General features: G+C 46.0%; 1 protein-coding gene across 1 annotated transcript; it reads left to right on the top strand.

Annotated features, from left to right (window-relative positions):
* Window positions 1–6,521: 6,521 nt before the first annotated feature.
* Cd83 (CD83 molecule) lies at window positions 6,522–26,378 on the top strand. The gene is made up of 5 exons (XM_052728937.1): window positions 6,522–6,978; window positions 7,069–7,190; window positions 21,037–21,229; window positions 23,075–23,181; window positions 24,811–26,378. The coding sequence occupies exons 1-5, from the start codon at window positions 6,942–6,944 to the stop codon at window positions 24,937–24,939; spliced, it is 588 nt and encodes a 195-aa protein (XP_052584897.1). The 5' UTR covers window positions 6,522–6,941; the 3' UTR covers window positions 24,940–26,378.
* The last annotated feature ends 667 nt before the right edge of the window (window positions 26,379–27,045 follow it).

Below are 27,045 nucleotides of genomic sequence, written 5' to 3'. Positions count from 1 at the left end.
CCAATGCACCTCGCTTCACATCTCACTTATGGAAGTCACTTCTGGGGCTGGAGAGACAGCTCAGCAGTCAAGAGTGCTTCCAGGGGACCCACATCACCAGGTGCACAGTTACCTGTAACACCAGCTCCAGGGAGTCAGTGTAGCTCCACCTTCTGAAACCTCTGAAGGCACGCCCTCTGCCCTCCCCTACCCCCCCCACCCCCTACCCCCTTCCCCCATACTAAAATAAATCTTTTCTTTTTAAAAGACACTTCTGGGAAAGTGGCATTTGAACAGACTTGAGTGAAAGAGGAAGCTGGGGCTGTGATTCAGGCCCAGAAAATTCGAGAGAGAGGGGCAAGCAAGTTCAATGAGCATGTGAGCAGGGGTCCCAGCACAGGGTGAGCATTCACAAATACTCACCCAGTGAAGGGTTTCTTCCCCTGATTTTAGAGGACTGTGTGAGTTGGTAGAGAAGTTAAACAAGGGCAAGCTTTCCATCCCTCAGGCCTGGAGTCGGGCCTGGGACCAGTTTCTCTGCCTTGAGTTTGTGTGTGGCTGGCCCGGTGGGATCATGAGGATGACCACATATCCAAGCCTGGAATCATCCCAGCACTACTTTCCTCCTCAGACAATGGCCAGCAGTGTTTTTAAAATGTTATTAGTTTCTTAGGAAAAGAGAAAGAAAGATACTGAAAATAAAAGTTATTTCTATTCATTTATTTGGCCCAATCAGTTGATAAATAAGCCCCTTGTTGGAAAGTACAGGGTGACTAAGAATTAGCTCTGAGGGAAAAACCTAGTGGGGAAATTTGGCTAAAAGCCGTGGCTTACATGCCCACACTCCGGCTTCCCTTTCAGCCTCCTCTTCTCAAGGCCCGTGGACATCCGGGGGTTAGAGCTACTGAGCAGTGTGAGTGGTGGAGCATTTGTGGAGGTCCTTGGCCTGTGGAAGCTGCTCTGGTACTTTTGTTGGCTGGGCTGACTTCAGTATTCTTCCTATCTCGGAGGAGCAGCCTCAGGAGGCAAACTTGGGGCGAAAGGGAACCTCTCTTTTGTAAGACTTCCTCATCCTTGAGACTAGGGAAAGGAGGGTCAAGATCTCAGGGGATTAACCCTCGGGGGTTCCCCCTGCAGTAGACCAGCAGCAGCTCTTGGAGAAGCTGCTCCCTGGCAGCCTCAAGCCCAGTTACATGTTTGTGATGAGCTCAGCATCTGACGACCACCCACACGCTCTCCCTTCCTGCTGGACTTTTGCTTAAAGGGCAAACCTTACTCTCAGTTCCTTTTTCTCCTGATTCTTTCCCTACTCCCCCAAACCATGGCTTACTGATTTTCTTTTTTTTGTAGAGCTGCCCACCAGCCCGCTTCTTCAGCGCTCAGGAGAGAAACTGCGAATTGGGAACAAGCCTTATCCACACTAGAAAGCTTCTACTGTGCCCCAGGGCTCCTTCCGTGATACTGAGCAAAGCCTTAACTGAACTGAAATGGTCTCCTTTCCACGTCCAACCCCTCAGCACCATGAGGAGGGTTGAGAAGGGTGGGTGAGAATTTCTTATGTTCTAGAATTTTCTCTCCTGACCTCCAAACTGACCAGATCCTGAAACAGCAGCCTTAAAAACTTAGTAAGATTTTAAACAGGCCTCCGTGGTATGCTTTCTGAGAGAAAAACAAAACAAAACAAACAAAACCCCCCAGAGTTTCAGCATAGGCAGTGAAGGGAACAGGCTAGCCCGGGGTTTTACCCAAGGTTAATGAGCCTCTGCTCTTGAAGGTGGCACCACAGTGGCTTGCTGACGATGTTTTTCTTCGTAACAAAGTAGGAAGACGTGAAGATGACAGCTAGTGGGGTCCAAAGGGCAAGAAATCGTGTGTTCACTTTTCCTGTTCCTTCCTGGGAGAGCAAGGATCCACCCATGAACTCTCCTCTGGTGTGTGGAGCAGGGGCTTCCCCACTCCAGAAACATCCAGGGAAATGCTCTCTATGTTTTCATGTGGCCCCAAGGTACCCTGGAAATGCTTCACGTGGAACTGCCTTCCTTAGAAACAGCTTCATATTCGGGATGTGGGGCTATTTAGAGGCAGAAAGAGTAAGAGAAGTGAAAACGTATACCTTGGTGCATCTGGGGGTGCAAACGTATACCTTGGTGCATCTGGGGGTGGGAGGGAATTGCTGTGAAGTCACATGGAGCAGGTACTTTTCTTGTCAACACTGTGAATCATGACAGATACGTTTTGGAAGTTTCTAGAAATGCTGAATAAAGTCTTTCTCACACACACAGTTGTTCAGCAAGAAAGTGATGTGTGAGGGCTGAAAATGAGGGAAGAATTAGGTTCTAGTCTGAGCTGACTGTGGGCTGCTGGCACAAGATGGGCGAGAGCAGTTGCCAGGGCTGAGGATCTGGGAGCCTCAGCCTCGATAACCAGCAGGGGCCCAAGAGGAGTCCTGGGCATGGAGAGGAAGACAAGCCAGCCATTGCAGGCACACAGTATGTGAGATGGGACAGATTGCAGGCACTCTGGGGGAGTATAGAGCAGGATGGTAACAGCTATTGGTTTTAGAATTTATGAAAGCAGTCCTGCTTATTAAAACATGTGATGAAGGCAATTATCTAAAAGCAATAATACTCTTGCACTGAAATGACTCCTGTAATCTCAGTTCTCAGAGGAGGTGGAGGCAGGAGGATCAGTATTTAAGGGTTGTTCTCAGAGGTGAGTTTGAGGCTAACCTAGGGATAGGTGATGCCTTTGTGCAAGTATGTATGTATGTATGTATGTATGTATGTATGTATGTATGCTCCCAGCACTTAGGAGGCAGATCTCTGTAAGTTACAAAATTACACAAAGCAAAATATGGACAGAATTTCAAAGGTCAATGGACAATTCCACAGTTACAGAGCAAGAATTTAACACATCTCTTTCAGTAATTTGAGAGTGCTAAAAACAAAAAGAAAGGTCATAAAAGACCTGATCGTCACAGTAAGCAAACACGATTTTTAGAGAAAGACCTCTAACCTCTGTAAAGAATATGCTTCAGGGTTTAGGAGATGGTTCAGTGGCTGAGCACTTGCCTACACGGTGAGGACTAGAGATCCGATCCCCAAAAACCCATATAAATGCCACGTGGGTGTGGTGACTGTCTGTAATTCCAGCCTGGGAAGGCAGAGGCAGGGGCTCCCTGGAGTGTGCTGACTCTCACTGACAGATCACACAGCAGCCCACAAAACAATTTTCCAGATGCTGCAAAGATTCTAGCAGACGATGTTCTGGAACATCCCCCACTGGTAGACACCTGTAGTGACAGTGAAATCTACTTGGAAAAAAATTAAATCTTTAAAACAACTGATGAGTCAAGAAATGCCATAATGGGAATTTAATGCCATAATATGGGAATTTAAATGCCATTCTGAGAATACACTATTAACAAGTACGTCAAGTTCTAGTCACTGGTTAAGGACTCTTGGAAAAATACAGTTTAGGAAACACATTAAAATAGCTATCCAAAAATGTGAAGGTGCCTTGGAATACATTCCTCTGATGATGTGAGAAATGCTTTTGTGTGAAACTTAAACCATTCTTGAAGTCCTCAATAAATGGAGAGATAACACAATTTTGGTGGACTTGTGGATCTGAGTTCTAAATTTCTTAATTTTATGCAGTGTATGGTTTGAATGGTTTCTTATCAAGGAACCAATAACCCTGGGACAGCTTTGGAGAGGAAGTTTAATGCCTGGGGCTCAACTCCTGCACTGTGTGAGCCTAGATCATCTGCAGTCAGGAGCATGTGTGATATTAGTCCAGGGAGAAACAGAGAAGATTCCAGAAGCAGGTTCACTCATTTCTGAAAGTATGTGTGGAGCACAGACATTTCAAGTCAGGGAAGGAAAAGGGACTTTTAGAAACAACATTAGATCAAGGGTGGGCACAGTGGTGCAGATCTATAATCCCAGCACTTGAGAGGATTGTGAGTTCAAGGTCAGCACAGTTTACTTCGTGAGCTCTTGTCTCAAAAAGCAGAACGGGGCCTGGGGGAGCAGCATTGTAAGGAACCGCTGTCCCACTGTCAGTGAGGAAAAAAAACCAGCTAGGTGTCCACATCAAGTGGTGTTAAAATGGGTTAGAGCTAGATAGAAAAGTGTGTATCCTGAAAAGTGTTGGAAGGAAATGGAGGAGAATGCTTTTAGGATCTCAGAGTAAGAAAAGAGTTGTTTAACCCCACACCAAAACCAAACCATAAATAAAGATGATACATTTGAGTATGTTAAAACGCTTTCAAAAACCTCTTTGTACATGCAAGATGTCGTAAGGAAGAAACATAAATCTTAAACTTGGAGAAGGAATTTCCTAACCAGGGAGGGATGGCCCAGAATTTACAGGGTAGGAATGGGCACTCCTGAAAGGGGACATGGAACAGCTTCATAAGGTTAACACAGGAACAAGGGGGGCGGATTCAGGCAGAGGGGACTCAGGAGCTCACACTCACTAGGTAGAAAAAGTCTGCTGAGGGGCTGTGCCAAGCACTACCTAGAGCAGCAGTTCTCAAGCTTCCCAATGCTCCAACCTTTAACACAGTTCCTCATGTTGTGGTGACCCCCAACCATAAAGTTATTTTCACTGCTACTTCATAACTGTCATTTTGCTTTATAAATTGTAGTGTCAATATCTGTATTTTTTGATGGTTTTAGGCGATCCCTGTGAAAAGGTTGGTCAACCTCTATCATGCGAGAGAGCAGCGGCTGCTCAGCCACAGGCTTAGAACATCCTCTGCTCCCTATCGTCCTGTGTTTAATGAGTGAGAATCAGAAGGTAGAAATCATAGCTGGACATGGGTTCTAGTGCGTGGTACACAGAGGATCTCAAACATATCAGGGATGTTTCATTTCTTGGAATTAATTGTACACTGGTGTGCTCGATCCCATGATTCTCTGCGGCAGGCAAGCAGAGGGAGTAGCCACCTTGCCTCTACTTAGTTTGGGCTATGCACCCACCCTCTTCTAATAATGCACCTGGCAGCCCGAGATCTTTACCCACACTACTGTGCATACCTCACCTCCCCCAAACAGCCCGTCAGCAGCCTAGGACCCCACATCAAGCTGTACACACACCTAACTCAGAGCTTTGCAGGAAGTTTATCTTCCCTTAAGGTCCCTCAAACTTAGGTTTTGTTCAGTCATGCTCTAGTTATGTCCAGTAGGAGAGTGGGGAGGCTGATTCTGCCTGAAATGGTTTGGGATGCATGTCCAGGAAGGCCAATTGTGCCTTTGAAGCAAACTTTTAGGGAGAATCTCCTTTCTACTATCTTATACCTGGGCATAGGTGGGCATGCCTATAGTTTTTTTCAGAAGTGGGGCTCCTGGTAGGTTGTCATGCTACAGTGCACAGACCTACACCCACATGCTCGTGGGCAGCACTAATTGGACTCAGTAGGTTTTTATACACACACAGAGACACACACACACATATGGAAAGTGTGTATATATATGTCCATGTATACATACATATATACATATATACATACACACATACATACACATACATACATGCATACATACATACATACATACATATAGAGAGTAAGAGAGTGAGATGAGAGTGAAGTTGAGAGAGCCAGAGACCATGAGGAGATGTACAGAGAGAACATGAAGTTGGCAGGGGAATGGAGGGAGGGTCCTGGGACAAGTTGGAGTTGGGGAGTGGGAGGTAGACTTGACAAAAACAAAATGTGTTCATGTATGAAGGAAAAAATAATAAAATAAAAAAGCCACCAAGTGCCCAATACTATCTAATGGGTTCTAAATTGTGGCCCAATGGAATACGGTACAGCCACTAAGCAGTTTCTGGAATTATTTTTAATATTGTGAAACTGCTCATAATCGAAGCTTACACAAGACAGAAAGATAGTGGGAAGGGTAAGAAAGGTAAGCCATTGAAACCTGTACTTAGGCAAGGAAGTCAGTACACCAAAGTGTTAAGGGGGTTGCCTCTGGATGGGTTAGAGGAGACTGTTTTTTAAAATAACCTAATTGTGGTGTCCATATCTTCTGGATGTGGGTATCCACTGGAGAGTGGTTGACCTGAAGGGAGAGAGTGGATACCTTAAGGAAAACACATTCTCCCTTCCCCAGAAGCCGTCAGCTGTCCATGGTTCCTCAGTTAGGGGTGGGAGCTTGTGATTCCTTCCCCCTGCCATGCTGAAAGGTTGATCACCTTGGTCTTGTGCAGATCATCATTGCTGCTGTGAATTCAAGAGTCATGTGTCATGTCCTGAAGACACTGTGTCGCTCTGATCCTTCCAGACCTCTGGCTCTTAAAATCTTTCTGCTCCCCACCCCCCCCTCATTTCCCCATAGTCCCTGAGCCTTGGAGAGCGGGTGCTACGGAGATGGACTCAATCTTCGCGTAGACATTGTATTCTAAAATACTTACGCGCATGCATGTAATTAATGCTTTAGTATAAAAAGATCTCCTTTGTTCAAACAATGTAAACAAGGCCAAATGATAACCCGGAAAGAAGGCAGGGAGCCAAGGACTGCAGGCGTACGTATGCTACTTCTCTGGAAGTCTATAGTGTGTCTGCCCCTATCACAAAATCTGGAGAGGAGCAACGGCGCCACAGTCCTGGGCTTTAGAGGAAGCTGCCCGCCCTCTCTGAACCTGCATGACCGGCTCGATGGCCTGGTTCCCGGCTTGGGTTTGAGGGTCATCGAGCCGGTGTCGCGCGTGCCATCGCCGCTTCCGAAGCCGCAGGGCGCGGGGCCGTTCCGCGGAACTGCTTGTCGCCGCTGACCAGCCGCAGCAGCGACGCGGACTTGGGGACGCGTGCGCGGGGCGGGGACCCGGCCACCCGCCTCCTCCCGCTGGGGAGTCCCCGGGGCCGGCGCGCGGGGAAGTCCCGAGCGCGGGTACAAGAACGCGGCGCGCGCCCAGGAGGGCGGCCCGGACCGTGGCGCAGCGCTCCAGCCATGTCGCGAGGCCTCCAGCTCCTGCTCCTCGGCTGCGGTACGGCCCTCAGCCCGTCGCCCCACGCTGCCTGCGACCCCGCCTCGGTGGCCTGGCTTATGCCGCTCTGTCTCTTCCTCTCTCTTGCAGCCTGCAGCCTGGCGCCCGCGGTGGCGGTGCGGGAGGTGACGGTGGCTTGCTCCGAGACGGCTGACCTGCCGTGCACAGCGCCCTGGGACCCGCAGCTCTCCTACGAGGTGTCCTGGGCCAAGGTAAGCGAGGTCGGTGCCTGAGCGGGTTTCTTGCAGGGACAGCGGAAGCAGCCAGCCAAGGGACTGGGACTCCCGGGTTGGGGACTCCAGCTGTTCTGATACCCACTTTCTCCCACCGGGCTTCATCTGCACCTGCATCCAGAGCGCAAGCCCCCTTATGTTAGTTCCTGGCAGATCATGATCAAAGGCGGCTTGGCGTGAATGATCCCCCTAGAGGTTTGCACGGCATTGGATCCGTGCCGCAGGGCACCTGTGGAGGCTACAGGGAAAGCAACGTGGGCCTAGATTTGGACATGGGATAGGAAGCATGTCCCCAGACTCCTATTTCTTGTGCCTTGTGACCATGACACTTTCAAAATACAGAAGGGAGGAACACTTGAGAGGGAGGTATTAAAAAGGGTCTCAAGTGACTTAGGCTGGCCACAGGAGGTAGTGAGGAGTGGTCATCTCTTTTCAGCCAAGGCATGTCAATCGGCTCGTCTCCTACCTCGCTTCTGCTTTCTCCGGCAGTCCCTGAGGGGTCCCGCCATGAATGAGGACTTCCATAGGAATGTGCTGGAGCCGGAGGCCCAAACAGGAGAGAGAATGAATCTCTGCCCCTGTGGTGGGAAATTGAGTTGCACAAGGCAAGGCATTTGAAAGGTTCCCTTTCAGTGAGATCTCAAGACTCCAAAATTGTAATTCCTGTGGTATGTTAAAGTCCAGCTGCTGTAATTTAATAGAGCTGGCCTTTGCTCCCTTCTTTAAGTGAGGTTCGGAGCCAGGCCACCTCCATTTTAAGGTAAATGAATTAAATCCCCAGGGGTGGCTCTCTGATTTGCTGACTTACCTCTGAGGAAGCCTCTGTCTGTTCTCAGTTTCCACAAAACGCAGGGCTGTCTTCTTCCCAATATGCTAGATTTGATGAGAGCTTGCAGTATGGATGGGAGTTTAAACATGCAAGGCAGCACAGAGGGGACGTGTGTGTGTGTGTGTGTGTGTGTGTGTGTGTGTGTGTGTGTGTGTGTGTGTGTGTGGTGTTTAACTACTTTAGCCAATTGTCTGGGCTGGAGGATGGTAGCTCAGTGGTACAGTGCTTGCTTAGCATGCAGAAGGTCCTGGGTTTGAAACCCCAAGCCTCAAAGCAAAACCCAAACCAGTCAATCAAATGGATTGTCAATTCCCCAAGGACGACGGCACCAGTGCCTCCTGCTTTATGTCCAGCACCCGGTGTCTATCCTGTTACCGGATCTAAGCGGGACCGTGAGGGAGGTGGCACCATGGAGACCTCAGGACACTGCTGTGTAGAACATTCTAGGAAAGTGTGTGTGGGGTGGGGTGGGGTGGATGAGTGGTGGGGTGGATGAGTGGGTGGGGTGGGGTGGATGAGTGGTGGGGTGGATGAATGGGTGGGGTGGGGTGGATGAGTGGTGGGGTGGATGAGTGGGTGGGGTGGGGTGGATGAGTGGTGGGGGTTCCTATTGTGTTTTTGTTTCTCTTCTCTTCACTGTGAGCTCAGAGAACAGGAGTCCAGAATTGTGGTCAAAACAATAGTGCTTTAAAAATATTGTAAAAACAATATCTGAGGGCTCACCATATGCCAGACTGTGGGAATAAATATTTACATATATTATCTACCTCTGTCTTCTGGAACAGTGTGGGCTTACCAGGCCAGAAATATGCCTATTCCCACTTCCTGATGAAGAGACAGAGCCCGGGGGAGCGAAATAAGTGGGCTTTGACCCAAGCTGTCAGATTCCAGATCTTGGCTTGTTAGACTATCTTGATATCTTGATTTTCTACTTTAATTACTTTGGGTAAAGAAAAGCAAAGTGTCCCTGAGCCAGACAGTGGACTTAGCCATCTCAAGGAGGGAGCAAACAGGAAACCATGATCCCTCCCAGACTGTAATTAAAAAAAGAAAGCATCATTAATATCCCCAGGGGAGTAATTAAAAAGTACTCATGAAACAAGCAGATGAAATTTCAGACTGTGAAGTTCAAACAGTTGTCAAGTTAAATCTCCTCGCGCAGGGTCGTTTGGAATGGTTCAGTAAATCATAGCAATTAGCCTTTGACCTCTTCTTGGATGTCGGCAGATGATGTAACTCTGTAATGTATGTGCTTGTTTATTAGACATAGTTCTTGCAAGGTCTAGCCTGAAGGTCTCTTAAAAATTCTTTCTGGAAAAAAAAAAACCAAAACAACAAGAGGGGGTGGTAGAGTGCTTGCTTAACATGAATGGAGCTCTGATGATAAAAGGGAAGGTGTCTGTCTAGTCCATCCCCTCCCCACGGGCTTCGTGGCTGGAGGAACGGTAGGTACAATGCCAACTCACTAGCCAAGTACCTTGAAATCGGTATGTATTATTTCTTCCAGGACTTTTGGAAGTTGTTATTTTTCAGCCCCCAAATTAAAAAATTTGCATTGTTGTTGCTTGTATGACAAAAATGGATAGAGAGTTCTAGAAATAAGGTCATTTTATGGATGAGTGTCTTGGTTTTTTTTTTTTTTCTTCATGGTTTTCTTGTAAAATGTTCTGGGGGAACTGTGAGGTAGGGGATTTAAACTCAGAACCAAAGGCCAGCCCAACTCTCACCTCCCTTCCTGGTCTCTGTCCTGGCATTATAAAACTGTGTGTAGGATTAGTGCAAGGAGAGCAGAGCCCCTTGAAGTGAAGTTTCACTGTCTGTCACGCTGAATCACACTCTTACAGGCCTTCTGCCTGTCACAACGGTGGTCGCAACGACACACGCCTTAAAATCCTACTTACCATTAGTCCTTGGGTCCCATGGAGCATCCTGCCGCTAGCCAGTGACTGATGGCTAAGAAAGGACTCCCGCGAGCCATACCTTAAACACAGCATTTGCCTTTTACTGAAAACTCCAAGCGGTTGGAATTCAGTTAGTGCCAGTCTAAACACTGGTGGATTGGGCCGCGTCCAACTTTACTCTTTGTTTCTAAGACGTGGTGATGGGGAGGCCGGCGGGATTCAGCAGTGATAACACAGAAGATCAAAGGCCAAATGCAGACAGCACCAACCCAGTGTCCTCGAGCACAGCTCTTCCTTCTGTGGGCCAGTGCCCTCCTAACTGGGACCCCCAAAGACGTCTTCTCTCCCTACCTTTTAAGGTAGAATGGATGATGGAGAAGAAATAGAAAAATCTATACGTTATCTCCGTTGGGACTGTAACTCAGTTTAGTTTTGAAAGCTCTGATAGGTTACAGCTTGGGTAGGAGGAGGTAGTTTGAGAACACAGGCAAATATGCTTTGATCCGTCATGCTTTTGTTGTTGACCATGGTGTGTGTTTGCATTGTGGTTTCAGAGGACAGAGCTGAATACAAGGCTCTGTGTGAGGGGCTGTGTCTGTACTTCACGGAGTGTCAGTGTGTCTCTGATTGTGTCCATGAAACTGCAGTAGGTCTGAAGAGAGAACACAGCTCCAGATAGAGTGCTTTGGCTATGGTCAGTGTCCTTCTCTGCTAACGAGGAGGAGTCATTTTCTCTGCAGATACAGCGCCGTCCTGGGTCATGCTAGGAGCTCTGACAACCTACAGTGAGGCAAAATGAAAGGGGATATCTGATGTGGCCTTTGGGTGATACTGCGGGGGTGGGGACAGCCCTGCGTCACAAGACAGCTCTATTTAGATGACTGTCAAAGGGAGGGAGAAAGGGGAAGTGAGACAGTGATTTCAGAGAATGGGTCACACTTGACTCTAGGGGTTAGAAAAGCCTTGGCTAGGGGAGATCGTGGGTGGTCTGGTCCAGTGCTGGGTTCTGGTTCTGACACTCATGTGAGGGCATTGCCGGAAAGCAGGCCATCTGACAGCTCAAGCCAGGCACCACACCAGTGTATTGACCTTAACTCATTAGGATGGGGTCTCCTCTGGATGTTGGTCACTGTTGGTGAGTATTTCCTGCCTCTACCAGTATGTGATGCTGAGCTCGGAGGGCAAGGCCCCTGAAAAGAGCAGAGGGGTCAGAGGTGAAGCCGTCCCCAGGGGCCTGCCCATGTTGAGTTTCCTTGATTCTCAGAGGCAATCTAACAACATGTTTTTGGGAGAAAAGGAAACATTCCCATATTAAATTTAGAAGGACTGAAAATCTGAAATATGAAAACTGTATGTACATTAGAATCAAAGAAAAATACTATTGTCCCCATAGGCATGTGCCTTCCTTGCCTTGGAGAAATCACTTTTAGCTCAAACTGTGAAAAACATGAAGTTGGTTTTTGGATGTCTTTCATATTTACACCATTATTGTAACACAAGGGTGTATCAAGTCCTGGACCTGGTAATAGTTCTCCCAAAATCAACATGGAGAAAACGTCTCAGTCAGTAAAGTGTCTAACTTTAGAGCCCCATCACACAGGTTTAAAAAAAAAAAAAAAAAAGCAGCTTTGATGGCTAGGGTCTGTAACACCAGTGCAGATGACCAGAGATGGGCGGATCCCTGAAGTTCACTGGCCAGGCAACCTAGTCAAATCCATGAGTTCTTTGAGAGACCCTGCCTTGACAGACAAGGAGGAGGGTGATAGAGGAAGACATCTGATGTCTACACACATGTACACACCCATACCCACACTCAGAGACAAAGCAAACATTTCCAGAGTAGCATCTTAAGCAAGGGCATAGAAATGTACCACAAAGCATCTTTGGTGCAAGTGAGGAAACTAGAGATCCAGAAAGGAAAATGGTATAGCAGGTAAACCCAGGGACGATGCTGGGACACAGGACAGAGACAGAATGTGAAGGACTTGAATGTCCAGTGACAATGAGTCCAGGGCATACTATCTCAGCTGTAATGAGCCATTGAAGGAGTTTCAGCACAGAAAATGATGTCATACAAATCTAAGGAAAGAGCACATTTCTCATGGTGATGGGAAGAACGTAACTCATCTGAGAAGGTAAACCTTTGGGAGCCTATATTCTTTTACTGCACTGAAATTCCCATAAGCTTAGCTCATCAAAGGCTAGAGCACATCTTTGCTTCCCTGGATTTTCTCTATCACCATTTCTGTCTGTGTGGTCAAGGAAGGATGAGGCTACCTCAGAGGGGATGGAGGAAGTCTCAGTCGGATTAGAATGGTGGCTTGTTGAGGTCTTGGACATGGCTGAACATGGCTGAACATGGCATTGTTCATATCTTTTGGAGGATAGGAAGAGGGCTGCTGAGAGTTGAAGAGAAACACCAACAAAAAACCACGTGCTTTCCACGTATACAAGGGGGAACCTGAATCACGTGAGGACTGCGTTTCCTGGGTTTGTTCTTAGTGGTGTCACAGCATGGAAAAAGGAGAAGTTTGCAGGAGATCTTAGTGACGTAGACATTTTATGTAAGACAAGACAAAAATCAAATTCATTACCTAAAAAGGGGTTTCTCTGGCTAAAACTGTTTCCATAATCTCTTTCTGGCTACTTCAGCAATGATTCTAAATGTGTGAGCGAGAGTGTGTGTGTGTGTGTGTGTGTGTGTGTGTGTGTGTGTGTGTGCGCGCGCACAGATTGTACAAGGTTTGAGGAGAGGAGGCACATGAGTAGGAATGATCCAGAAGCTGGGGCCACATGGGCAGCGTTCCCCATATGCCACCCTTATGTAGTGGCCTGTGTGTCTGTGTGCGTGTGCATCCCAGCAATTAAGACTTTCTGTTACAATAAATTGCAATTCTATCTTAAAGAAAAGGAACTATGTTGGATTATCCATGATGTATTAGATTTATTTAATTTTTTAAACATTCCCATCATATATAAGCCAACCTGGTTCCTTTTCTTCAAGAAAAGCTGGGCTTAGAGGTTTGTGAATATCCCCCAGGCTTGGTGACATTCCATTTCTCATCTTTCCCAATCTTTATATTGATTTTATTGCCAGCTTCTTCCTGGCAGGGAAATAGTAGCTGATAAACACACTTGCATATTTTCCCTCAAACAACATTTTTCTCATTAAGTTTTTTCTTCTAATAGGACAAGTATCTGAATATTCTTAAGTGGCTATGATTGCATTGTATGCCAATCACAGATAGTTTCTGAGGGATGTCAGTCAGATCAGAGTCAACTAGACTTCCTCTAGACTCAAGAGGTTCTTGTGGTTCTGTGAAGGACATGAACTCAGAGTCCAGTAGGCACCACAAGATGACAACCTCAGGATGGTTGATGATGTCAATAATGAAAAGGTCCAACATTGCCATCCGGGCCCCAATTAAAAGACTTTTCCACTTTATAAAGATGACACTTGAGAGAATCAGAATGCTGTGGTGTTGTGGAGACATGGTCAACTAACAAATTTATTTTTAGAGGGCTGGAGAGATTCTTTAGTTAGTGAAGTTAGAAGCTTAAAAGCATGAAGACCTGGATCTGATCCCCAGAACCAGTGAGAAAAAGTAGGGTGTGGTGGTGTACATCCTGGAGCTGACTGGCTAGATAGCCTAGCCAATCAAAAGAGCTGCTGGCCAGTAAAAGATTCAGTCTTGAAAAACAAACAAAACAAAATTGGATAGTACCCAAAAAGAAAGGGCAACTGAGGCAGTCTTCTGGTCTTTATGTGCACATGCACTCACATGAACACCCACACCCCCACACACCACACTCTCAGAAACACACACCCCACGTCACCCCCATACACCTCTCTCTCTCTCTCTCTCTCTCTCTCTCTCTCTCTCTCTCTCTCTCTCTCTCTCTCTCTCTCTCTCTCTCACTCTCTCTCTCACACACACACACACACACACACACACACACACACACACACACACACACTAACATGAGATCTCTCCCTAGAGCAATGCATTGAGACTTCTAGGATAATTTTACCAGAAAGAAGCCAAGAAGGATGAGCTGGAAGGAAGGACAGACCGTGGCTGGAGTGGAAAACAATCAACTGTAGCAACAGCTTCTAACTCCAGCTCTCCTAACTCCACCGAGCCCACGAGTGTTTCTTACTTGATCTTTATAATCTATTCCTGCTAGACAAGGGAATGCAATGCAGAGACGAAGTGACTGACGGGAAATGACCCAATTATCTAGTGCAGAAGCTCGGGCTTGACTTCAGGCTTTGTGATTTGGAAGCCAACGTGCTTGTCATGTTCTCATTATTTCTCAGATTCATTCACTTATTCAAATGTATATTCTGAATCCTTCCTGTGCGCAATGAACTATTTAGCATGCTGAATGAAACCTTGGATGTGTATTTAAAAAAGTAACATCTTTAGGGCTTTCCATATGATTGGTACCATACTTAGGGTATGTATGCAGCACCATAAATATCTTCACACCACTTCTCTAAGTTGTGGTCACTCACTCCTCGGTCTAATGGGTACAAACTAACCTTGAGCTGCTCAGCCAGTCAGCCAAGAGCAGAAGGCTGGTGTAGGGCTGGGAATGGCTCCCCCTCCACCCCACTCCAAAGCCAACGCTCTTAATTAGGCCACCTCTGCCATACTCATTACTCTCGTTAGCAGCCATAAATCCAACTCTGTCTGTTAGACCCAGTATATTTCAAAGCAGAAAATCATTTTTCTAATAAAACCACACTCAGAAAAAACTCGACATTAATGCTCATACATTTTATCCTCATTATGACATCAACCTCAGAGCCAAACTATTTTGCACATTATAAAGAGCTGTTTTTATGATGAATGGAGATTATATTAGCACTTTAATTGAGTTAAAACCAAAGTACATGAATGTTAGTGCACAAGAAATGCAATTAACAAAAAGCTGTTCCAGTATGCTTGGAATACATGAGATTAGTGTAACGACACCTTCAAACACTTGACGTCTCCCTCTTTCAATATGGTTTATCAATTGGTAAGTGAAACGTCTAAATTCTGTGTTATTTTTCCTTTTAAAATAAACCTTTTCACCAAGCTTTGATCACATTTTTAGCAGATCTAATATCTGATGAACTCAGATCTCAAGTTTGTGATCAAAACTCCCTGTTTGCTACAGGAATAGTAAGTAATGTTGCCATAGCAATCAAATTTGGTCATTCTAGGAAGTTCACATGGTGTGTGTTGTATGTGTGTGTGTGTGTGTGTGTGTGTGTGTGTGTGTGTGTGTGTGTGTGTGTTATGTATACATACTCATGCGTCTGTGCCTATGCTTGCAGAGGCTAGAGGCTGGGGTTAGGATGCTTTTCTTATTTACTCTTCACCTTATTTTCATGTGACAAGCTTTCTTTATTGAATCTGGGGCTCACTATTTCTGCTAGACCTGCTGGCCAGTGAGACCCTGGGGCTTGCTTACCTGTCTCTGTACTCTCAGTACTGGGGTTACAGGCATGCCTGGCTTCTGCACGGGGGTGGGGGTGGGGGTGGGGTGGGGTGGTGAGGATCTGAACTCATCACCTCACACTTGCACAGCAAGCTCTCTGTCTACTGTGCCATTTCTCAAGCCTCCCAGCCCTCTGGATACTTTTTGAGACAAGGTCTCTCAAAGTTGGCTAAGCTGGCCTTGAACTTGCAATCCTCCTGTCTCAGCCCTCTGAGTAGCTGCAATCACAGGCTGCCCTACCAGGTCTGACTAATTGTCATATATTTGAGTAAAATTATGTAAATTTGTTTTAAAAAAACATTTGCCACAATAGTTCTTAGTTGAAGTATGGATTCCATTCCAGTGTTATTTATTTAGCTTATACTCATTCAAATTTGTCTATACATTTGTCTATATATTTTTAAAAAATCTATTTAATTCACATGCTCTTAAAATTAGTACTTGTGTTTGCTTGATGTTGTGTTCAGCAAATTAAAGGGAAAGCTCAGTTTAATTTAGGTCTTGTGGTTTCCTTAAGGTCAAATCTCTGACTCAGAGAAAGATTATGATGTTTAGGTCATTTATTCAAATTAGAGGTCTAAAGACAAATCAAAGTCCTTAGGTTTTCTGAAAATGAGATGTCTTGTATTTTTTTTTGCTAATTCAATAAAAAAGTTCAGTCGTCAGCATAAAAGTTAATCCACCAAGTGTGGATATTTAAAACAGCATTGGAACGAGCGTTTTGAGGAATTAATTTGCCCAAATTATGTTGTGCTTTCAGACGTTGTATGGCGATATTAGCATCACGGAGTGTGCATTAAACAGTTCCCGTCAATTATGCTCGGCTATGAATGAAGCGGAGGGTTCCTTTTGTTACAAATTACTATTTCCTAAAACGCTTTCGCAAAGACGCAATAGAACACTTTTAGACTTGGAATGTTTAAAAAGCTGCTCTTGCCAGTGGTTGGTTTCCCGCCAGCTCCCGCGCTCGTAAGAACTCAGAGAATAAAGCAAAGAGGGGCTGTCCATCCGCCCTTCCCCCTCTCTTCTCCCTCTGGGACATCTCCTTCAGTTCCCAGTGCTGCTTCAGCCATGGCTGGTTCCCTTGACGTGACAAGATGACATGTGCCTGGCCACGGGTCTTTTGAGAATCATTTGAAGTTTTATATAAGGGGTTTCCTGGATAATCATAGTGTTACAATCTGGTTTTGAGCACGTAAAACAAACAAAAATAGTTGCTACTTTTACAGCAGGGGTTTTCCAGTATTTCTCAGGTGGAGTCACCTGAAAAGAAAGGTCTATCTCCCCCCACCCCTCCGCCTTTGGATAGTATATCTTAAGGGCTGGAGAGATGGCTCAGCGGTTAAAAGCACTGGCTGTTCTTCCAGAGGTACTGAGTTCAATTCCCAGCAACCACCTGGTCGCCCACAACCATCAATAATGAGATCTGGTGCCCTCTTCTGGCCTGCAACTGCCTGCAGGTGTATATGCAGTTATATCTTAAAATGACAAAAGGAAGGGTAACAGACGTTACATATACCTCCAACATGAAACTAGGAGACGGCTGTGAAATATTTCCAGGCACACTGTATGAGTTTGACTGTTGTGTCCCTCTTATCCATGATGTCGCCTTTTTCCATTTCAATGACCTGTGGCCAACTGTAGTATAAACATCTTAAATGGAACATTCCAGAAATCAGCAATTCCCAAGGTTTTCATTGTTTGCTGTTCCGAGTAGCATGACGAACACCTCACACCTTGTCCTGTCTGGGATGTGAATCACCCTTCTGTTCAGCTTAGCCACGCAGTATGGCTACCTTCCGCTAGTTACTAAGCAGACGTTGTGGCTGTCAGATACACTTAGTATCAGACACGCTTGCTTGCATTCAAGTCCCCCATATTTTACTTACTAATGGGCCCAAAGCACGAGAATGGTGATGCTAGCAGTTTGGATATGCCAAAGAAAAACCATAAAGTGCTTCCTTTAAGAGAACAGGTGACTTACTAAAAAAAAAAAAAAAAAAGAAAATCCAAGCTCCTCATGCTGAGATTGCTGAGGTCCGTGGTAAGAATGGACCCTTTATCACAATATTTTGAAGAAGGGAAAGGAAATGCTTACTCATTCTATTGTCGTGCCTCAAACTGTAGAAGCCATGGTCACGGCGTGCCACAAATGCATCAGTGAGATAGAAAAGATGAATTTGGTGGGCAGAAAATGTGCACAGAAACCCTGCACCTGTTTAGAAACTGAACTGTCCTGAGTAGGTATGTACAGAAAAAAAAAGCATTGCGCCTTTCCATAGTCAGGCTCAGTTCCGCCTGTGATTTCACCCGCTAAAGGTCTTGGGCAGATTCCCATGGATAAGACACAACACCACTGTGGTTACTTATCAACCAGAGGGCTGTCACTCATTTGGCAAGAGTTCTTGGGTTACGCTAGCTCTCTGGCACTGGGAAGAAAGGGTCTTTGGAGGAGACCTGTGAGAGTGGAGGTATTTGGCTGTAATTCCACCGATGGTTGTGATGGCTCAGCAAGGCAAGATTTGGCAAGCGATGGCGCCGACAACCTTGTTCTGCACCTCCCTTCATTTCTTCCTTTCTCCCTTCATTTCTCCCTTCTGCCCTCACCGTCTCGCCTGGCTTTTGCGTTGCTACTAACGACTGGAATGGAGTAGCTAAAATTGTTCGGGAAGCCCATAGAAATCTGACCACAAAGTGTACTCCTTGCTGTTGGAGCTGCCTTGTTACAAAATGAATTCCTTTGCAGGGAGCTAGAAGGTCACCTGCCAAGCAGCTCTGATCACCACCATCAGCCTGCTTTATCAAAACAGGCATTGTCCATTATACGGCAGCTCCTGTACTGGAGTGCTGTGGATTTTGATCTTGACACTCTCATGGGCTTTTCTGAGCTCAGAGAGCGCCCTCTTGATGGAAAAGAGCTCCCCGGGAGGAAAGCAGAGGCGGGTCATGGCTAACTGCCTGTTGCAGCCGTATTTGCCATTGAGGGTTGGTTTAGAAAAAAGAAAAGAGATGACTGGAACATCGGGCAGGGCTGTGCAAGACTGAGGAGGCCTAATCATCTCAGACAGGTCTTACGTGGCAGCTGACACAGGTAGGCGCCGCTGGACAGTCAGGGGCCACAAGGACCTGGCTCTAGAGCAAGTTGGAGGCTCTCCGTTTCTCCGACAGCTCTTCAGCCATCTCCTTCCACTGCTTCGTGTGTGAGCATGCTCGTGTGTGTGTGTGTGTGTGTGTGTGTGTGTGTGTGTGTGTGTGTGTAGACCAGAAGTCAGTGTTAGGTGTCACTCAATCACTCCCTGCCTTAGTTTTTGAGACAGGGTCTTCCATTGAACCTGGAGCTCCCCAGTTTGACTACAGTGCCTGGCTCAAGCCTCAGGGATGCTCCTGACTCTACTGGTTCAGCACTGGGATTATGGGCATGTGCCCACCACACCAAGTTGTTTTATATCAGGGCTGAGCATTGAACTCGGGTCCTCATGCTTGGGCAACAAGCCAAGTCCTCACTCAGTCCCAGTGTTGCTGTATTTTTGAACCTCCAGAGGCCCCAGATTTTAGCTTTCACCTGGAGATTCTTGATTACTTAATAAGAAACTTTATAAAATGGGAAGGACTAGCAAGAAATGGGATTTATGTTCGAAGACAGCCTGAGGAGAACACTCTTTTCAGCTTGGTTCTGGGAGTGAGCATCCATCTGCCAGCAGATGTCTCTCTAGCCCACGGCACAGGAATGTCAGCACACTGAAAGTTGGGCCCGAAGCTGGGTGGCCTTGCTGTGCATTGCTCAGCTTCCACTGGTCCCAGGTGTGTGTGTGTGTGTGTGTGTGTGTGTGTGTGTGTGTGTGTATGTATGTGTGTTCATGCACACACACATAAGTGAGCTTGTACACTTTTATTTCACAGAGTGACCCCCCCCCCCAACCCCTTAGTTATCTATTTCCGTCCCAGAGTCCCCCTGCATGTTGAAGAATTGCAGCGTGCTCACCATTCACTATTTGCAGCTGCTGGCATGGAGAGTCTGGTAATTTGTCCCTTTTTCTGAGGGGACTCTTGGGTGCTGTTATGATAGTAGGGATAGGTGAGGGATGTCACTTGTCTCAAGGCTTCCTACTGGTCCCCAGGCAAGCAGCAAAGGGCAGTTCCAGGCTGGTTGGGGATGCTGACTTCCTGCTAGCTCTGAAAGCGATGTTCTGCTTTACTGTTACTGAAAATCTGTTTTACAAGCTTTTTAATTAAGGTGTGTCCAACCTGTTGCCTGAAGGACACACGCGCCTCAGAATAGCTATAAACGTGGCCCGACACAAAAATGTAAACTTTTTAAAAATATCATGAAACAATTTTGGTGTTTTTTTTAATTGCACATTTCTCTAAGTGTGAACCTTGTAAACAGTGTGCTGTGGTGTCAAAAGGTTGGATGTGCCTAAAGCCATTTAAGTGGAGGAACCATCTGGTGAGTGCAGATTAGAAACATGTTCAGGCCTTGCAGGAATGAGGACCTGAGTTCAGTCCACAGAAATCCACAGTAAAAAAAAAAAAAAAAAAAAAAAAAAAAAAAGCCAGATGCAGAGGTGCATGCTTGTGGTCTCAGTGCTGTAGCCAGGTCTGGGACTCACTGGCCAGCCAGGCTGGCCTACATGGAAAGCTTCAGGTCAGTGAGAGACCTTGTCTCAAAAAACAAAGTGGATCTCACTTGAAGAATACAGCTGAGGTTGTCATCAGACTTACACACACACACACACACACACACACACACACACACACACACGAACATGTACATGTACATATGCCCAAACACATACACACTAAGAGATGTATGGGAAAGAGAGTAGATAATGAATGTGGTGTATGTCACATTTTTAAGTAGAAGATGCTGAGAACAACCCACAACTGCATCTCCAAGATAGCTCAAGAGAAATTAAAAATATATAATTTATTAATAAATTTTTAAAAATTAAATTGCTTGGCTAGCTTGGGCATCTAGTCCATCAGGACGGCCTGTAATTGTCCTTCCATACATAGTTTGAGATGACTCATAAAACCTCATACCATTCTGCTCAGCATCTTCCTGCCTGAGAAGAGAGAGAAACATGGTCAGTTACTACTCATTTGTGACCTTGAACATCAAAGGTGCTTGCGAACAAGGGCCCATCGCTCATCTACACCTTGGGTTTAGTTGAATTGTCTAGCAGTGTTTTTTTTTTTTTTTTAAACAGATTTAGAAAGTTTTCCAAGAAACAGACTGTTTCCAAGAAACAGACTGGCATCCAAAATTAAGAACCAGCTAGGGGATGAGTTAGTGTCAGAAACAAAACAAAACAAAAACCAAAAGAACACTGGGCCCTTGTCCCCAGCTGACTTACTCACCCCTGCAGGGTAAGAGGTTGAGTTACTAGTGCTCCCATCAGAAAGCATATTCTGATCTTGTTTCAAAGCAAGAAGAGAGATTTTTGTAGATCCTCTTCTCCCCTGGAATTCACAGGTATGAAAAAAAAAGTCGCCCTATCTTGCTTTAAAAACATGCACTTCGGATGGATTTGTGAAAACAGGTTGTGAGACCTTCCCGTGAGTCTGTCAGTAAGTGTGACTCATTGTTGCTTCTTCACAGCTCTCAGAGGGTGGCAATGAAAAGCTGGAACTCCCCCAGAGCAGGCAAAACAACTCCTTCGAGGCGCCCAGGACAAGGTATTCCTTGACAATCCAAAACACTACAGTCTGCAGCTCTGGCACCTACAGATGCGCTCTGCAGGAGCTTGGAGGGAGACGTAACTACAGTGGCACCGTGATTTTGAAAGTGACAGGTGAGCTCACCTTGCTCCTTTTCTCCTCACAGCCCGGGGTGTGCTTTCTGTGGGCCCCAAGGTCTCTCCTCTTCCGGAACCTGACTCTGCAGCTTAGGAAGACATCTGTGGCTGGAAGTGAATTCCTCTGAAGAACGTCATGATTTTTTCTCTATGTGGCTTAATCTATGTGTTGACTTTTGCCCAACATTTGCAGGGACTAAGGCCAGAAATGGCAAACATATTGTCCATAAAGCCCTGGTTTTACACAACAGTTACACTCTTCTCATGTCACATATCTGAAAGCTATTAGAACTAAGATAATAATCTTCAGATCACAAGAATATGACTGCCTTTTAAAGGGCCAGTCAGTGTCTGCACTTTGCTCACGCGCACACGCGCGCGCGCACACACACACACCCACCCACACACCCACACACACACATGAACACACACAACCTAACACCCCTTTCAATATCCAGCCCTCTGCTCTGGTTTGTCTTTGTGACACATTGTACACTTGCCATGCAATGTATGATTAGCTAAATCCAAATCTTCCCCAGGTTCAAGCAATTCTCTGTTCTGGGCTTTTCTCAGCACACAGTAGGCCCTCAACAAATATCTAAATGGATAAGAAATGAGAATAGCCTGACCAGGGAGAGTTATGAAGGACAGAGAGGAAGTGAAGAGCACAGCTGATTGCCTTCCATCTCTCCTCCAACACAGTATTGCCTCCAAGTCAAGGGTCAGATTGGAATGACTGTTTAGATGTGTCTCAAACACTGACACACACTGGTGTGTAGCTGATGATGTCACTATTTTAGGCTAAGCCTCACCTTTCAAATGGGGCCAGTCACATCTGTATGCTGTTTGTTGCTAAATTTAATGAGATATTACACTAGGATGCTATGTACGGTGCCTGAGGTAGACGGAACACTCGGGCATTGTTAGGGATCCCTAAGACAATGTCTCTCAACCCTTTCCATTGAGTTATAGACCCTTGAGAGAATCTATTTCTAGACCACTGCACTGCAGTTTTGAATCCAATCTCAAATCCATAAGACTCCAGGGAACAATTTCTTGGAATCATCTGCCTGCTGCCTGCCCCTGCCCAGGCAGTGAGCCAAGCCCATTGGCAATCTCACTGCAGTACAAGCCAAACATCAGCTCGTGTCTGAACTGAACGGGACACAATCCTTCTCCCAAGCTGTTCCTGGCTGGGTTCTCCCTTCTGCCATCCTCTAGTGCCCCAGGCACAGCCTCAAACACCCTGGGGAGCTGGTCCTCCCATCCTGTGCTGCTGGCCTTCTCTAAGAACTGTAGTTGAGGGGACGGGGTGGTACAATGCTCAGCTAGTGTGCAGGAAACCCTGGGTTTAGGGAACTAGGGAAGGTAGCACATGCCTATCATCTGGGCACTCAGAAGGTAGAGGCATGGGGGGGGGGTCAAGAAGTTCCGAGTCATCTCTGTTGCATGGTGAACTCAAGGCCAACTAGGGCTACATAAGTCCCTGTCTCAAGAAGACAAAGCTCTAGATTTCTTGGACAAGAACAGGCAGATCCCCAGCCTCAGTTTCTAGTCTGAGTGTCCTTAAGTTGAGATCACTCACCTAAGAGTTCACCTAGTCACAAGAAGTTAAGGTGGTTTCCGGCCCTGGAAGTTCAGCAAACATCCCTCACATCCCATGGCATATAGCCAGAGCAGTGTGACAACAACCACTTAGGACTGTTGTCACTGCCACCACGACTGTCTTTCCTGACTGACAGAACTAGGGTGGGGATGGGCACCTTAGGACCAGAGGAAGCAGGAGTGGAGTGGGGTAGAACAGTCCTTACATGTCTTCATAGGTTCCTTTCCTTTCTTCAGGATGCCCTAAGGAAGCTGCAGAGTCACCTTTCAGGAAGTACAGGGCTGAAGCCGTGCTTCTCTTCTCTCTGGTCGTTTTCTACCTGACACTAATCATTTTCACCTGCGTAAGTATCTGCTCAGAACATCTGCTGCTGTGATGTGGTCCCCGGGGCCCCACTGGTTCCTGTAGGTTTTGTAGACAGTGTGGATCATTGAAAGCTTACCCTCTGAAGGCTGGGCATTTGAGGCCTCCACACTAGGAAGCACACTGGGATTCCTCCAGCTCGCTTTTGGTTTAGTGAGTCACCTGGAGCATTATGTAACGCCTATGGGTTAGACAGGTGGGGTTGTGTAGGAAGGTCTGAAGAATCCCACGATGACTTGAAGGACTCGTGGTCACAATGTCACCATCCACCACCTGCAGGGGCCTTACGCTTGCAGTGCTTTGTCATCCCCTTTGAACACACTGCCCTGGGCCTGTTTTCTCTTAGCGGATCGACCGATATTTCTGCATTTCCCATCCTTTTTAAGATTTGATCCTAAGAAGTCAGAACACTGGGGCACCCAAAAGGTCCTCTAGAGTAGAGGGTGACTGGCAGTACTTGGGGCATTCTTGACACACCCTTCAGCTATTAGTCATAGGCTTCAGCTGGAAGCCCTTAAGCCCATTTTTGGCTATTCACCTGGACTGACCATGGCCCTCAGGGAGCAGGGCCATCTGAGCCTCCGACAAACTGGGAAGCAATCCTCTCCATATGTCTCAAAGCCATCAGAAGGGCTGGCTACCCAGGGACCAGGATAGACTCATCCTGGAGCCATCCCAGGGCTGGCTCTTAACACTTACCATGTCCTTATATTCAGCTGTCTGTCCCTCTTACTGTCTAAATCATGTTGCTGATTTCTATTTTAAAAAATCAACAGACATCACATCATAACCCATAACCATATACAATTATTATATGTGAATAAAAATTTAAGTCGCTAGTTTAGTTAAAGAAAAAAAAAGCAGAACAAAATGAAATATTGGTGTTTCAAAATCAGGCAAAGGTGAAAAAGTGTATTTTTGCAATACTCATAACTTTGAAATGAATTGTTGAGTAATATACTAAGATTTTTCTGGATGTTATCAATTTCTCAAAGAATGATTACACCCATTGATCTGAAAAGGGCTCTTCAGGTGAATGTATTTTTGATGGTGCTATTCATTAAATATAGAGCCTTTCCTAGATGGGCTTTAAATAAAATAAAGGTTTTATTTAAAATAGTTTTTAAATAAAAAGCAAATATATACAAATATAAAGCAAAAGACTTCTGTGAGAATCTGCTGCATACAAAGCCAGCCACTGCACGGGACAGCAATAAAGGGTTGTTGTGTCCCCAGCGTCCTGGAGCTCACAGTTGGGTCAGCAGGGTTGTTTGTTTATAAGAAGGCAGCTAGGATGATCAGACAGTACATGTAAGATGGCCGCCTTTGGTTTCTTATCGGCAGATATCTGCTTCCACAGGTACTGGCTTTCCGGGGTTTGTGACAGTGGGGGCTAGGGAGCACTGCAGTTGGGAATCAGTGAGTCTCCTGATGAGATTTGGAAACATCAGGGAAGTGGTACTTATAGCTTATAAAGAATGAGGGGTGGTGTGTATAAGAAGTGCTTCCAAAATGAGGTGTCCAGACAACTCGAGGTGGGGGGGTTGTGGCAACCGTCAAGTTTCCCCAATAACTCATTTCTGAAATCTTCTCATTTTGCTTTTTATAGAAATTTGCACGACTACAGAGTATTTTTCCAGATATCTCTAAACCTGGTACGGAACAAGCTTTTCTTCCAGTCACCTCCCCAAGCAAGCATTCGGGGCCAGTGACCCTTCCCAAGACAGAAGCAGTATGAGTAGGGTCTCTGCTGGTTCTTACAAAGCCAAGGGCACATCAGATCGGTGTACCTGAATGCTGCCTGGACAGGAGAAGAAAGAGCCCCACCCTCAGATGGCAACCTTCCTTTGAAGTCCTTCACCTGACAGTGGGTTCCACACTACTCCCTGCCACAGGGTCTTGAGCACCATCACACGATCATGAAGCATGGGGCCATCACTACTTCTCTGTGGCTGTCAGCTTAGTGTTTCATGCGGCTATCTGGTCAACCTCTTGAATGCATTTCAGTCATGTAAAAGCTATGGCGAGATGCAGGTGGAGCAGCGTCACGGGAAATTTGAACACTCTGAGCTGGCCCTGTGACAGACTCCTGAGGACAGCTGTCCTCTTCTACATCTGGGATACATCTCTTTGAATTTGTCCTGTTTTGTTGCACCAGTCCAGATGTCTCACATCTGGCAGAAATTGACAGGCCAAGCTGTGAGCCAGTGGGAAATATTTAGCAAATAATTTCCCAGTGTGAAGGTCCTGCTATTAGTAAGGGGTATTATGTGTACATAGAAATGAGAGGTCAATGAACTGTTCCTCAGCAGGGCCTTTTCATCTGGAAAAGACATCCATAAAGCGGCAGTACAGAGGGATGCCACGTTTATTTTTTTAATCTACATGTACTTGTCAAAGAAGAATTTTCATGTTTTTCAAAGAAGTGTGCTTCTTTTCTTTTTAAAAACTGATTGCCGAGTTAGATAGCAGTGCTAGCTGACAATCAGCCCCAGTGGATATGGACAGTGTCCCTCAGAATAGGGACAACAAACTAGAAGCACTGTACAATGTCCTGCTGGGGAGGGCAGACCATGGACTGTGCCACCTGAAGTCTGGCCACATTGTCCAAACCTGTCTGTATGGTCCTGGATGAGTCACTTGTGGCTTTCACTTTCTGGCTTGTAAACCAGAGAGTTTTGGTTTGAGTTGACTACAATGGATGTGAAAATGCTTTGGAAAAGCTGAAGATACTGTTCACAGTGGCAACCTCCCCCTGGGTTGTTTTTCTTGTTGATATCCTAGAGTTCTGGACCTGAAAGAATGCCTGTCATGTCTCACATTTCCCATCAATCCAAACAAAGAAGGCTATAAAGAGGACTTTACCATGGTCTTCCATGTGAACTCTTCTGAGAAATGTGGAGACTGGCTCAGTGTTTAGTTCTTGAAGATACGAACCCATGGGAGCCACTGGGCCATGGCAGGAGGGAGTTCTCAGATGTTGCACTGACGTGACATTGTTGCATTTCTTTAATGAACCTGTCCCCTTCCTCATTTGCTTCCCAAAGAGATTTTGTCTCTTTAATGGTGTGTGCATCACCCACACTAGCATGAGAGTAAAAGCAATGTTGAGCTGACCCAGTGTTTACCTCTTAGTCACCACTTTCATGCTATTAAAGGTGTGCATGTGAAGAAGAATGTTTCTCTTCTATGTCTTTAAAATAATTCACACTTTGGGATGAGTGCTTGAATGCTGATTGGGGAATAAGAATGTAGAAATGGTAGTAGTAGAGGACTGGCTGATTTCCTAAGTCTGGGACAGGGGTGGGGGACAGACACATATGGCTGACAGACTTCTGTGACATAGCATTCCTTCTTGCAAAGTCTACCAAATCCTGGAGCTGCATCCCTAGCAGCTAGTACATGGTCAGCTTGCCCACCTATGTGACCATGGCAGAGGTGGGTGGGGACACACCGAAAGAGAGGCTCTGCTTCTAAATGATATGAGAAGTTGGGGGCACTGATCTTGGGATTCGTAGTGTTTTATTTGAGGTTTTCAAATAGATACCTAACCCCTAAGATCTACACAAAGTGCTTGTGGTGGCTGTAAAAAGCATCATGGACGAGAGGCTCTTTGTGAAGATGAATACCTACAGAGTGCCTGTCAAAGCTGCAGAATCACTTTGAATGGATTCAAGTCCATTGTCAAATGCTTTACAAATGCACCAGATAACTTAGTGTCACGTTGAGGAACTCAGACCTCTTATCCATGTGAAGTTGTGCCGCCTCAGTCAGGAGATTTAGAGTAAGAACTGTTATTCGTTTACTAGATGTGTTCCGACGATTAATTGAGGGAGTCCACGGT

The sequence above is a fragment of the Peromyscus californicus genome, unplaced genomic scaffold, assembly GCF_007827085.1.
Source record: "Peromyscus californicus insignis strain IS unplaced genomic scaffold, ASM782708v3 Scaffold_8__1_contigs__length_139910024, whole genome shotgun sequence".
NCBI classification, from domain to species: Eukaryota; Metazoa; Chordata; class Mammalia; order Rodentia; family Cricetidae; genus Peromyscus; species Peromyscus californicus.
This window is presented reverse-complemented; position numbering and strand designations above follow the sequence as displayed.